The 14969-nt window shown below is 44.8% G+C and overlaps 1 protein-coding gene across 1 annotated transcript; it reads left to right on the forward strand.

Moving 5' to 3' along the window:
- The first annotated feature begins 585 nt into the window (after positions 1-585).
- On the forward strand, positions 586-11149 carry setd6 (SET domain containing 6, protein lysine methyltransferase). Its single transcript, XM_055648721.1, has 9 exons — positions 586-686; positions 1967-2071; positions 4264-4408; positions 6037-6178; positions 6723-6917; positions 7553-7676; positions 9536-9716; positions 9806-9948; positions 10348-11149. The coding sequence occupies exons 1-9, from the start codon at positions 660-662 to the stop codon at positions 10657-10659; spliced, it is 1374 nt and encodes a 457-aa protein (XP_055504696.1). The 5' UTR covers positions 586-659; the 3' UTR covers positions 10660-11149.
- Positions 11150-14969: the final 3820 nt, after the last annotated feature.

Genomic DNA, 14969 nt, shown 5'->3' on the forward strand with positions numbered 1-14969 from the left:
GAAGAAGAAGACCACTTACTACTACTATAACGTCATTTTTCAACAGTCCAATGTCCACTCTTGCCTTTATTTTACTATTTATATGTATCTGTAAAAACGTTTAGTATCTTTCATATTCTTGGCCAGCCAACCTTCATATTTAATCTTTTCTCACTACCTTTTTAGTTGTCCAAGAAGGAACTGCAGACGCTGGAAAATCGAAGGTGCACAAAAAATGCTGGAGAAACTCAGCGGGTTCGGCAACATCGATGGAGCGAAGGAAATAGGCAACGTTTCGGGCCGAAACCCTTTTAGTTGTCTTCGGATGATTTATAAAAGCTTCCCCATCCACCAGCTTCCCTGAAAGTGGGGGCGAGAGAGATATGGAGGAGGAATGGAGATAGGGGGGAAGGATAGGAGAGAGGTGGGAGGGAGGGAGGATGGAGATAGGATGTAGGGAGGGAGATAGGGCCGGTGGGAGATAGGACGAGGAGGAGAGAGAGATAGGGAGGACAGATGGAGGGAGGTAGATAGGGCGGGGGAGAGAGGGAAATAGGGCTGGGGGAGGGATGGAGATGGGGGAGGAGAGGAGGGAGGCCTGGCCCTTTAAGAGGCGGGCCCGCGTGTTCGCCCTGCCACCGGAAGTGATCGGCGTGACCCGGCCAAGCAGAAGCCGCAAAATGGCGTCTCGGGCCAAGCGGCCGAAGGTGCGACCCCAATCCCTCCTGGGTGGGGGGGGGGGGAGTCTGGGGGAGAGGGAGGGGGGAGGGAGGCTGGGGGAGGGGGGGGGGGAGGGCTGGAGGGGGAGGGGTGCAAGGCTAGTTTGGGGGAAAGGGAAGAACGCGGGGTGGGAGAGGATGGCAGCAGACGGGGAGACCATTGAAAATGCTCGGCAGGTCGGGCAGCATCGACAGAATGAGGACTCGGAGGGGGGATGAGTTTGGGGGGGGGGTGATTAATCGGTTTGGGTAGCGGGTCATGGAGAGGTGGGGGTCGGGCTGGTTCCATCTGCTCCTCGTTCCTGGGGGGTGGGGGCAGCAGGGCGAGCTGTAACTCGGTGGCGCCGTGAGGTGCTGTCGCTGTTCAAACCAGCACCATGACGGCAGATCACTTGGCCCGTCCAGTTGCACCACTATTTGTCCAAGCCATGGCTGTTCTCCGTCAACTCCACATCCTTTAATGCCTAGACAGCCAGGAATTAATTTAGGAACGCAGCCTCTTGAGCAGAGACTTTGTACAGTTCACCACATTCTGGGTGGAGAAATTTTGAATAATTTATTCAACATGGAAACAGGCCCATCAAGTCCGTGCCAATCATCAAACACCTATTTACATTAATCTCATTTTATTCTCCCCACATTCCCGACAACTCCCTCTAGATCCTCCGCCTCATCTATACGTGAGAAGAAATTTACAGTAACCAATGAACCTACCAACTTGGTATGTTCTGGGATCTAGGTGGAAACCGGAGCAACCGGTGGAAACTCATAGTCACAGGGGTAGTATGCAAACTCCACCATGTTTCTGATGCTGTGTGGCAGCAGCTCTACCACTCTTCTGCTTTCATCCAAGTCATAAATAACTCACCTTATTCTCAGACTGCGACCCAACTGCTGTTCCTGGGGAAACACTCTCCCTGATCCATCCTTTAAAACCCTGTAGGATTTTCCATCAGCTGGTGTGTTGTTTTAAGTTGAATGATACCTTCAATCATGAGGCTGTCAAACGCTGCTACCCCCCCTATCCCCCTTATCTGTGGGAACCAGTGCCCTGGCTGGTTTAACCAGGAATTATGTCAATTGGCTGATTTTTCTCTTCTGGGGCTATCAAGACCAATTTTAAAACCAATGCCGTTCGATCATGGAAATAGCTACGTCCAGACTTGCCAGGAATTGGGCTGAAACCCATAAGCAGTGTTACAGAGCCAGGAGACAAGTGAAGGCAGCGTATGTGCTCTCATCTTTGTGATGTTTCCTGTGCTCTGTAGGTTGAGACTGCAGAGAGGCCCACGGACCTGGACCAAGGTACTGATGAAGCACTGAGCCAGTTCTTGAACTGGTGCAAGCAGTCAGGCCTGCACCTCAGCTCAAAGGTGAGATGGAGAAAGCTGGCTATCTTTCATACTTTTTTGGGAAACTTATAAAGTAAAAGTAAGCAATTAAAATGTGGTGACTGCAGCAGGTGGCGAATTTCCAGTTGCTCTTTGACCATTAAGCACTTGGGGACAGGATACTTGCTAGCTGGGGATTGGGGAGGACTCTGCTTAGTCCTTGTGAGGACAGCATTTCTGTTTAACCGATTGACAAAACTACCCCCCCCCCCCAAAAAAAACTTTGTTCATAAAATATACCATAATATGACCTGACTGCATCATTTGCTTTATTGAATGTAACAAACAATTCATGCAACAAGACAATGGCACCAATGAGTTCTGATTGCCACATTACAGGAAGGATGTGGTAGCTTAAGAAATGCAGTGAAAAGCAGTAGCTTAAGGAGTTCAGAAGAGATTCACTAAGATGCTGCCTAGAATGGAGGTGTTTAATTACAAGAAGAAATTGGGCATTCTGCTAGGTGACGCTTTGGGTTGGGATCTTTATTCGGGTGTACAGGGTGCCCCCAATGTCGCTCACTGCCTCCAATGCCGGCGGCACCAACATCCGCTAATCTTCACCTCCCCTCCGGCTGTTAGCAGGCCTGGGTTGCCGACGCAGCTAGGTTCAGTGGCTCCCCCAACCAAGATGCTGGCTTCAACTACTTCTTGACTAACTCTCCTGGGTCCTACTCCTCTCCCCTTCCAATCGAGGACATTAATATCAACACCACTGGATCCTATTGTTCTTCCCCCAATGTTAACCCTGTCACTTCTGCCCCTACTCTTACACCATCCCTTACACCCTCCTCCTTTCTGAGCCCCCATCCTTCCTGCACAGTACCTCTCCCGAGCCACTTTCAGCCCCCCCCCCCTCCCCGACCCTTCTCAGATCCAAGTTTTCACCACCCCCTTGACTGCCCCCTCTCCAAAGCAAAATCGTCAGTCCTTATCAGATGCCTTGCATTTATACCTCTATGTTCATACCTCAATAATAATAATAATACATTTTATTTATGGGCGCCTTTCAAGAGTCAAGGACACCTTACAAAAATTTAGCAAGTAGAGGAAAAACATGTAAGCGGAATGAAATAAATAGTAGAGACATGACTAGTACACAAATTAAAGAGAATTCAATTCAAAACACAATATGAGGCAATTCAAGCACAGATGAAAAGGGATTCCGATGGGTTCCGAGCCCGTCATCATGTTGTGCTCTTCTTCTTTTGCCTCTTTGTCGAGGACTCCTCGCCTCCCAGTGACAACCCTTTTTCCATCTCCAACAATCCTTCTCCTCAAGTTCTCCCCCTGTCGCTCTTCTACCCTCTTTTATTTTCAACTGCCGGCAAGACATCAACCATATTGACTTCTCCCCTTACCCATGTCAATCTCACCCCTCGGAACACACAGCCCTCTGCTTACTCAGTACCAATCCAAATGAAAGGCTGTAGAAGGGTCCTGACCTAAAACGGCACCTATCCATATCGTCAGGAGATGCAACCTGAGCCACTAAGTTACTCCAGCGAAACCAGCATGTGCTATTCTTTGTGTCTGCAATGTTTAAAAGATGTTTGGGAAGCTACTTGGGAAAGACATAGAGGGAAATATGCAAGCAAATTAGATTAGCATAGATAAGCATCACAGTTGGCATGAACGTGGTGGGATGAGGGGCCTTTGTCTGCTCTGTATGAATAATGTTTCATTCCCAAACACAATCAGTGAAATATTTAAGGCTGTAACACAGGGCCTAGGATGAATTCATCTGGTAATGGTGGATTTGAACAAGTGTGGTTAGTTGACGCAGATTCTGCCAAACCCCCTTAGCCTTGTAATAATTGTTTCTATTCTACTACATTTGCTCTTCATAACATGGTTTCTCTTAGTACAAACTGGTCATCTAGTTCATCGAAGGTTCATTTGGATTCAGTTCCATACGTCTCCAAAATAGGTGCAAACTCAATTCTCCATGAGCACATGCTTTTTGAAAGTTCCCATGGAATCGTATTCTATCGCGACTTCATGTGACTACGATAACTTCTTACAAAAGTTCTAATTTCTTCCCCATATCTTTTACCAAGTGCTCTATGTTTGCGGTCTTGGGTACCAACAGTGTCCTGATTTATACACACATTTTAAAAGATTTTGTCATTGGTGTTTGCGTCCCACACTTTTTGTGTTTGCTGACCCCTCAGGTATATGTGAGTAAAGAGGGCACAGTTGCCGATTATGGGCTGGTGGCAAAGGAAGACGTTGAAGAAGGAGAGGTGTTGTTTTCCGTTCCCAGGTCAGCACTCCTCAGTCAGCACACCACAGTGATACGTGACCTGCTGAAGAAAGGTACATTAACCAGACTTGGCACTGGCCATCTTCCAATGGGGCTAGTTTCAATGTATTGCTTGGTGCGACATTGAACCTTACGAGAGATGCGAAAGTCTTGCATTTCATCTTTCACCTTTGACGAATCATCAATTTTGCAATTGTCTGCTGTGCCTTGAACTAGGACAAGATTAATTGGATGTAACTGAATGTCCTCATTAAATTCCACTGGTGCGTAGGGAGGTGACTGAAAGTCCACTGTGGGACTTGCACTCTTCTTGAGCCAGGAGGAGTCTGACTGTGGGGAGTTTGTGAGTGTGTGTACTGTGAACACTGGGCTTCTATGTACTCGTGCTACACATACTCGGTTCTCCACACCACCCTGAACGCTGTTGCTCCCCTCGCCATGGTGGTGGGTCAGAGACTCCCAGGAGTGAGGATATTACAATGCTTTAAGGAGGTTTTGAGAACATCCTAATGTTTCCAAAGTCCAGCTGGTAATCGCTTCCTATGGCACAGTTTGGAATGAATCATCTAATTCGGGGGTCTGATGGTGTTTTGCATGTAAATGGTGATCTGCCTCATGGAGTCACCATTGGCCTCCTTGCTGGGGATGTTGGGCCGAGAGAGGAAACTGGTATTAATTTCCTGCAAGTGGATTTGAGAGGTTTTGTGGGATTACAGTTCCCAGTTGAGGAATGATCTACAGTATTCGAGTCTTCTCCCATATTTCATCATCTATGTGTATCAGTGTAATTCTTCATCTGGTAAGACTTGTTCAGCCTCTCCTTACTGTCTTCAGTTTTTGTCTCGGCACGTTTCGTATTCTATTTCTAAGGGTGTCATCTGTTTCCTCGGACCAGCACTGCACGACTTTTGGTACCGTATCCTCTCGTTTCAGTTCCTGCTTGTAAGCAGGGAGTAGAAGCACTGCCAAGTGATCAGATTTACCCAAGTGCATTCCGGGAATGGAGAGGTATATTTTTTTGTTGATTGTACAACAGTGGTTTAGGGTGTTTGGGCCCCTGGTCAGGCAGAGACACACTAATAGTATTTTGGTAGCACACTTCTGAGGTAGGGCCTGTTGGAGGTTTGTGGCTATTATGAACAAGGCCTTGGTTACAGGGCTGTTGGTGATGGTATGTAATTCCTCTAATGCATCTTAGAATCAGTCTGGGGTGGAATGTAGACTGCTGTCAGGATAGCTAAATAGAATTCCCACAGCAGGTAGTGGGGACAACACTTCACCATAAGATACTCCAGTTCTGGAGAGCATGGGCTACATGGTCCACCTCCTCTGAGCACATACGGAGTTGATTAGAAAGGATGCTGTGTGGTCCATCTGGTGTAGCAAAAAGCCCTCGGGTTAAGTGGCATCCATCACTGCCCTGTTGACCTAAGTTGCCTTCCACTTGATTTGTGGGGCTGAGTTCCTCACTGAATAAGTTTAACAAATCAAACCTCTCCACCCCACTTTTAATCTATTTACTGAATTGAACTGGTCACAATTTTATTCTAAACCAAGCAGCAAGTGTATTTGTCCAGGGTATCCAGGCCACTGAGGTCTGCTTGATCATTAGGAGCCTGAAAGGTGGGGTTGTGTGTGCTGGGGGCGTCAGTCAGTGCTGTAACCTCCAGGTCTGTTACAGAAGAGGCAGCGTTGGAGAGCCGGTCGGGATGGGTGCCGCTCCTGCTTTCCATGATGTTCGAGATCACCAATGATGAGTCCTGTTGGAAGTCTTATTTCTCCTTGTGGCCTGGCTTCTGCACCCTTCACCACCCTATGTTCTGGTAAGGGCTAATTGGTGGAGGTGGGGAGATACTGTGAACCCAGCGCTGACAGTCTTGCTGCTGACCGAGCTCAGCGAAAGGAATGTAAGTTGGTGTGGAGGCTGGCACTGGGTCTTCTTGCCCCTGCCATCCCGTGCCTCGCTGCTGGATATGTAGCACAGATGCTTGCTTTGGTCTTGTCTTGATTTAACGGAAGCACTGTATTACTGAACCAGTGTAGTAATCTCGAATCAACACACTGTGGTGGTGGGATGGTGTCAGATAGGATCTGGGATGAGGGACAAAAAGAACACCGATGATGCACCAGGAACCTATTGATGTAAAATGGAAACCAGGAATAGGGATTAGACTTTGGGTAAATTGGGATGCCCGCCATACTTCAATTTCTTTTTAACAACAATCAATAATTTGGCTCAAAATGAAAACCCGCGTAGGTGTGAATACATCTGTTTCCCCAGTGAATGTTGGGCTTTGGGGTGAGAAGCAATGGTGTTAGGGGAGAAAATGTAAGGAGTACTTTGATTTATTGTGTTTGCTTGTGCAGGTCTGAGGAGGAGAGGAACAGGTTGCTGTTGGGCACGGGTGTGGCAGTGGCAGTGGAGAAAGACCTGATCAACATCGAAGAAGAGTATGACAGCATAGTGCTGCCTTTCATGAAATCCCACCCCGACACCTTTGACCCACGCAAGCACACCCTGGACCTTTACAAGAAGCTGGTGGCGTTTGTTATGGCTTACAGGTGAAGGCATTCCCTACCTGGCCCTGGGCCAGCCGTCATGGTCATCTGTATGCTTTAGAGAGGAGAATGCTCTCCAGCCATCCCTGCTTGACAATGTCACTTGGATGTTGGTTAGTTGGAGTCGATCTGAAAAGCTGCCTTACACTCTGAAACTTACTTAAATTAGCAGTCAGTGAGCAAGCCCGTCTGTCCCGTCTGCCAGCCCTATAGGGTTTGAAAACAAATACAGGCTTTGCCAGTCACAGAAGAAAATAAATGATTTTGTTTAGAAATTTGTTAATGGCTTTAACTGCCTGGCCTGCCACATTTGCTTACAGGGAATGTGGTGGTGACAATCTGAGGTAGGCTTTGTATAAATGTTTCTTCAATACTCATTCTGTGTATGGAAAGGCAGCTGATGAGAGTGCAGTCTATTTACACACCTTTGACCATAACCCTTCTTGAGCTTCTGCCAATGGGACCGATGCCTTTGTTGCAATAAAACAAAAAATATTGGAGCTACTCAGCAGGTCAGGCAGCATTGGTGAATAGAAATCCAGGCAGTTAGGACCTGTCCAGAATCACTGCCTCTTACAGTGGAGCACAGAAAGGAGCAAAACTCAGTAGGACTTAGATTATTTTTTTTTAATTTCTAGTTTCCAGGAGCCAGATGAAGATGAAGATGAAGAATTAAAGTCTCTAAACCCTCCCATGATGGTCCCCATGGCAGACATATTGAATCATGTGGCCAATCACAATGCTAACTTGGAATTTACAGCGGTGAGTGGGCAAGGGAGGGGGGTGCTGAGAGTTATAGTCATACATCAAGGAAACGGGGGGGCCCCAGCTTCCCCATGACGACCATTTACATTAGCTCTATCTTCCGTGTCCCTAATCAGATGTCTTTTAAATGTTGTAATGAAAAGGAACTGCAGATGCTAGTTCATACCAAAGAGGGACACAAAGTGCTGGAGTGTGTCAGGGGGTCAGGCAGCATCCCTGGAACAAACTGGATAGATGACATCTTGTGGTCGGGACCATTCTTCAGACTGAATGCAGTGGCGGGGGGGGGGGGTTGTGCGTGGGGGAAAAACAGGACAAATTGGGACCAGCAACAGATGACTTCGGGCAAGGAAGGTCCCTGATGTGCCGATTATTGGCCATTGATGGTGTGATCACTATACATCGTTGCGAGCTGTGGACTTGGTTAGTGGGCTTTTAGTGGAGGGAGGGAAATGTATGTAGAAGTTATTTAAGATTAAAGAATCCAGTGTTCATACTGTTAGGTTGTAAGCTACCCAAGCAAAATATGAGGCACTGTTGCTTCAATTTGCATGTGGCCTCGCTCTGGCAATAGAGGAGGCCCAGGACAGAAAGGTCAGTGTGTGAATGGGAAAGGGAGTTGGTTAGCAACCAGAGGGTCCTGTAGATCTTAGCAGACCGAGTGCAAGTGTTCAGCAAAATGGTTGTCGAGTCCACCCTTTGTCTCGTCAATGTACAGTAGCCTACATCGGGAACACAGGATGCAGTAGATGAGGTTAGAGGAGATGCATGTGAACGTCTGTCTCTCCTGGATGGACTGTCGTAGTCCCTAGATGGAGTTGAGGGAGGAAGTATAAGGACAGGTATTGCATTTCCTGCAGTTGCAGGGGAAGTTAGTGGGGAGGGGGTGGTTTGGGTGGGAAGGGATGAGTGAACCAAGGAGTCGCGGGAATCGGTAGGTTTGTAGTAGACGTCGGTCGATAAGTTTGTCTCCTGTGATTGAGAAAGAGATCAAGAACGGGGAGAGAGGTGTCAGAGATGGTCCAGGTGAAATTGAGGGCAGGGTGGAACTTAGTGGTGAAGTTCATGAGTTCTGCATGGGTGCAGGAGGCAGTGCCGATGCAGTCGTCGATGTACCAAGAATGAGTTGGGTAATAGGACCAGTATAAGCCTGGGACAAGGACTGTTCGACATAACCAATTCAAAGGCAGGCATAGCTGGGGCCATGCAAGTGCCCATGGCTACACCTTTAACTTGGAGAAAGTCAGAGGAGTCAAGAGAGAAGTTGTTGAGGGTGATGAGTGTGTTAGTAGAGGGAAATTAGTTCAGTCTCTGTTATGCAAGGGAAAAAAACAGGGCCATGAGATCTTCCGGGTGGTGGATGGAGGTGTAGAGGGACTGAATATCCGTGGTAAAATTGGTGACTGGGGATCTAAAAAGTGAAACTTATTAAAGAGTTGGAGGGATTCTGATGTGTCTTGGACGTAGGTGGGAAATAATTGGACGGGGGGGGGGGGGGGGGGAATAGGATAGAAATGTTTTTTAAAAGTTGTTATTCTGTCTCAATTGGAGCTCATTCCACATACCTACCACCCTCTGTGACAAAATCAATTTTCTATCCAGTCAGCTGGTTCTACCTGGATCCCATGCGATGTAACCTCCGAGAGCAGTCTACCATGTGGAACCTTGTTAAATGCTTTGCTGAAATCCATATTGGCAGCAATTACAACTGTGCTCTCAACCTTTTTGGGTTACATCTTAAAAAAACTTCAACCCGATTCATGAGACACTATCTCCCACGTACAAAACTGTGCTGAGGATCCCCATTCACCCCATGGCTATCTGTGGGTAATTATATGTTTGCTCTGTATTTACAGGAATGTTTGAAAATGGTCTCCATCAAGAAGATCAATGGAGGTGAAGAGATATTTAACACCTATGGTCAGCTTGCAAACTGGCAACTCCTGCACATGTACGGGTTCACCCAACCCTACCCCAGTAACACACACGAAGCCCTAGATATCGAGATGCATCTAGTGTATGATGCTGCCATGCAAGGTTGGTCTTGGAGCAAGGTATCCAGTCCAGTATGCTCTAGAGATCCGATGTAGAGGAGAGACATTACCAGAATGTTCTTTGTGTTTTAGCTGTGAAGACAGAAGAGGAGAAAAAGTTGCTGGCAGAAAAGTGGGAATTCCTGACGGAGTTGGAAGTAATTGGAGAAGAGGGAGACTTTGTTATCGGCCAGTCTGGAGTCCTAACAGAGGAGGAACTTTACAGTACTCTGAAGGTGAGGACACCCTGCTACTGGGCCCCTATTACGTGGGTATTCTGGGTCTAGCATACATTTGTTGGCACTCTGGAAAAGCTATGCATTTGTGGTAGTGCAGTTGATACTTCTTTCTGCGGACATGTTGCCTTATATTTGGTTTGTAGTTTTTGGAAACGCATCTGAAAAGGACAACCTGAGTGGATAAAAGCAGATTGATAAAATGTAGTGAGAGTTGAATTAATTGGAAAAGTTTTAAAAGGCCAGCACAGACAAAAGGGACCCAACTTGATCCTGCTATGTGTATGTACGGGAGCTTTTACTTTTGATTATAAAGTGATGTTTTGACTGATTACAGATTACAGCTGGTAGAGAACACAGCAGACTCATTGATACTATTTTTTTCCGGACAATAACTAGGTTTTGAGTATGACGATGGAAGAATTTGAAGAATACAAAGCCAATGATGGGTGGGAGGAAGAAGAGGAAGATGATGATATTTCCAGTCTTACCAATTCTGTAATACCCAAACTGAAGCCAGCCTGGAAGCAACTTCTACACAACACTGTGAGAATGAGGCTAAAATCATACAGCTCGGGTTTAAAGGAAGAGGAAGCCACATTGGCTAATGTGGAGAACTATCGGCAGCTTAGTAAACAGGAACATGACTCCCTGCAGGTTCGATATGCTCAGAAGATGATTTTGCATCGATTGCTGCAGCTCACAGTGTAGTGGTAACAGCAACTGAGGAATAAAATCTTCTTTATATTCTCACTAATTATTATAGTTTTGGTAGCCTGTAAAGTTGAAAATGTAATGCCTTTTTCATGGAAAAATATCTTGGCACTTCAGCTCATCATCTTTCTTATTTGAGTTATAGAAACAAGTGAACTAGGTAATGTTAAACTCTCAGGAAATTGTCTTGGTGCTCAAGGGCGCGAGCATTTTTGGTGCCAATTGTATACTGTGGCTTCCCTTAAGTGGAGCCTATTTCAATTATGTCATCACGGAGTATAAAATAGTAATTTCTTGAATCCAGCCCATTTGGCTTTGTTCAGTGAAATTATACAAATGTCTGAAGTGAAACATTTTGATTCTCAATTCATGTTCTACATTAACTATTCTTTATCAATAATATTCATTTTTAAATTTAGTTCAGCGTTTAGAATTTATGGATTTCAGCTTTCTTATAGTTTGTCATTAAACAAGCTGTTTAAACAGTTAGTGAACAATCTGCAATCTGCAAAGACTGAATCAGTGCTTAGGGATTTATCTCAATGGATAGCATTTGACAGCTTTTACTGCTGCAGGCTGGAACTTTAATGCTATACTGAAGTTGGATATAGGGTCAGCAATGCAACTAGCTGTTGGGTGGCAAGGCAGGATCCACTGTCACTATTTGTTTGTGGGATCTTCAAACATTAAGATTCTAAATTTTGTATTGTATTTAGCTGAAGGTGATTTCTTTTAATAAAAACATTACAGGGTTATAAAAGTTTAATTAATTTTTGATAGTTCAGTTTGAAAACAAGTAAACGCTCAAGCAATGTTCCCCATCGTCATCTCTACAAAGAATGCCTGGATAGCAGGTAACGGGTCAGGAAAAAGAATATAGAACTGGGAAGTTTGATACAAGCAGCAGTCACATCCACTGGTATTGGCCTGGATCATGGCTGTAATCAGGTATACAAGGATATGAGAAAGCATAGAATACTACAGCACAGGAAAAGGCTTTCAGCCAAAAATGGCTGTGCTAAAAACGGTACCAAGTTAAACTAATCTCCGCTATCTGCACATGATTAGTTTAATTTAGTTTATTGGTATCACGTGTACTGAGGTACAGTAAAGAGCTTTTTTTGTTGCGTGCTATCCCAGCAAAGACTATACATGATTACAATCAACCTGTCCAGTGTACAAATACAGGATATCCATATTCCTCCATATCCACGTGCCTATCTAAAAACCTCAAATGCCATGTTTGTGTCTACAACTACCACACTTGGCAGCATTTTCCAGACATTGTGTAAAAAAACCCTCACATTAAAGCTATTCCCTCTAGTCTGGCATTTCTACCCTATCTATGCCTGTCATAATTTTGTATGGAGAAACATAATTTTGTATATACATTCCTAGAAAATGGAAGCGCTGAACAAAACATATATATAGTATAAACAAAGATGCGATCTTGATGATTCGATTAACGGCTCCAGTATAAAAACAGACCTGAAAAGTCCTGATTCTCTGACTGGAGCTTTGATTCCCGGCACAAATCCAAGCACTTCCAGAGATGCTGCCTGACTCGCTGAATTACTTGCACTTTGCATTCTATGCAAGATACCAGCATCTGCAGTTCCTTGGGTCCGGGGGAACGTTGGACCATAACCTGCCTATGCTTAGCCATAAACCCAACTGGGAGAACTATGAAACACTAACCCATAGAAGCTGACAAATCCTGCCCCATGCACCCCCGTCCCGATCGCCAGCGAAAATCACCTGTACTCATTCAGTAGACGGCACATCAAGCCTTGCAGAAGCCGGCAAATTCAATCTCCTGCCATCCTTCTGTCTCCTGGTGGCCGGTAGAAATCACTCCAACTCATATGGCAGGAGTCAGCAACCCCATAGGCACAACCACAGTGGACCCTTAAACACCTCTGCACACCTGACCCAGCAGCTCCGACCGATAATTGCCCCTCTGCTGCAGCAGCACTTTCAAAAACACCTCCAAGCTACCTTTTAATACCCCAGCAATCATTAACACCAAGACATGCACTGGAATAATAACTCTAAATTGAAAGTGCAGGCCATAGCAGATAGCATTAAGCTAGGTACACCTGTATTTTTCACACACCCCACCCCCCCGACATCAGTCCGAAGAAGGGTCTTGACCCCAGATGTCGCATATTCCTTCTCTTCATAGATGCTGCCTCACCCGCTGTGTTTCTCCAGCAATTTTTGTCTACACCTGCACTTGTCAGGTCTCCCTCCCCCCAACTTTTGATGTTCAAGAGAAAACAATAAAAGTTTGTCAAACGTCTCATGCAACATTCTGTACAACCACTTCTGCAGTTTCTCCAAAACCTCCATCTCCTTCCTCAAATGGGGCAACCAGAACTGCACACATTGCTCCAAATGCAGCCTAACCAAAGTCCGATGAATCTCTAACATAACTTCTCAACTCTTATACTGAATGCCCTGACCAATGAAGGCAAGCATATCATCTGCCTTGTATTATCCTGCCCTGCCACTCTTATATTTGTGCTCCCACAAGGTGTTAAGGTTCGTGACATCAACTGCATTTTACCCTTACATTCACCTCCCAAACTGCAACACCATACACTTGCGTGAATTAAACTCCATCTGCCATTTCTGCAGCTGTTCTATAACTATATACTTTGACAGCCTTTCACTGTCCAAAACTTCAATGTTGGTGTTGTCTACAAATTTATTAACCAATCCATGTTATGTCCAAATGAATTCACCTTAGATCCCATGCATCTTAAATCTTCTGGGTCAGTCTATCATTCCTCCAAAGGACATAATTAAGTCAGGTAGGAGTGAGGCCACATGAAGTAATGCAGGTTCCGCTTTCCGGCAAGGAAGAAAAATCTGAATTGGGAAACATGCTTAAGGCACAGTAGCCCGCTCAGAGGGGAGCGAAGATAAGCACTGTAATGGTAAATAACAATATATAGGCAGGCAAATAAAGGAGGGTTTTCTTCAGCCACAAAGGAATCTGTCATGGAAAACTCACATGGTTAAGGACTTTGCTCAAGGGCAGCATAATTTGAGAGTTTAAGAGGATCCACCTGCTTGAAATGCACAGCAGGTCAGGCAGCATCTAAAGACGAGGAAAAAAGTTAACATTTCAAGTCAGTGGCCATCCATCAGATACCCTATCATTGCTCAATTTTCGGAATATATCTTATTAACCATTTTGATAAATCAACCAGTTTCTTGATTCAATTTTCACTAGATTACATAATTACAAAATTGACAAGCCATCTTTACTCAGGCAAAAATAAATTGTTCCACAGAAACAGAAACTGTGCAAGTGCTATGAAGGCAAGGTCTGATGTTTGGCCAGCAGACAATACATTAGAGTTTCCTAGTGTAACTTACTCAATTAAGAGAATGATGATAAACAAGCAGTCTATCCAAATTCCTGCAACTTTGCACACTCCATTCCATCCACACCAAAAGAATCACAACTTCTGTAATAAAATAAACTCCAGTACTCATGCAGAGTATGAGTTCCCATGTAAATAATTGTGGAAACAATGCACCCGCTGAATCTCTATAAGGACCCATTGTTACTGAAGGAAAGTGGTTAAAACAATACTTAAATATAGAAACCTGGGTGCAGATGACTTAATTGCAAGTGGTCCATCAGAAACTGCTGTACTGTTTAGTAAGGTTGCTTTATACTCGTCCAGTTACTGAAGTAGTATCAAGCAGCTAGATAATTAACCCTCTCACTCTGTAAATGAACCAGGATTCAACAATCCAGGTGCAATTGGAAGTGAATTAAAGCAAAACCAGAAATCATAGCTCCTTTTTGGGTCATTGGCTCATTACCTCAATGACCAATTGCTTTTCCTCTCAAATGTCCTGCTTTGATGGATACAGGTGCAAGTAGGATTGTGTTTAGTCATGATAAGCTTTGGTTGTAGTTTTTAGTAACACTAAAATTAGTGTGCATTTGCAAAGATACCAATAATCTTTGTTAATTGAGGGACAGAACTTTCAAGTATGAGTTGCTGTGTATTAATTTTACAGCACAGAACTGAAGAACAAGTGTATAGAAGCTACACTACAAGCCTAAAATCAATCAGATTTTGGAACATCGTGGACAAAGCTGGACACCATATTTTCATACGGAAATATTTGGCTTGGAGTACAGAGTTGATTTACCTAGACATTGAGATATTGCACTATATGATTGTATTCCCTGGAATTTAAATGATTTGATGGACATGATTAAAGGTCAAGGATTATGGGGAACTGAGAGAATAGATCGAATTGCTGGATTTATGGTAGTC

This window comes from Leucoraja erinacea, chromosome 17 (assembly GCF_028641065.1).
Source record: "Leucoraja erinacea ecotype New England chromosome 17, Leri_hhj_1, whole genome shotgun sequence".
NCBI lineage: Eukaryota > Metazoa > Chordata > Chondrichthyes > Rajiformes > Rajidae > Leucoraja > Leucoraja erinaceus.

Bases quoted from the DNA above. Each gene is read 5' to 3' on its own strand.
- setd6 (XM_055648721.1), top strand. From the start codon at position 660: ATGGCGTCTCGGGCCAAGCGGCCGAAG. The intron at 6,918-7,552 runs GTGAAGGCATTC...TTTAATTTCTAG, and splicing joins GCGTTTGTTATGGCTTACAG to TTTCCAGGAGCCAGATGAAG. The intron at 7,677-9,535 runs GTGAGTGGGCAA...CTGTATTTACAG, and splicing joins CTAACTTGGAATTTACAGCG to GAATGTTTGAAAATGGTCTC.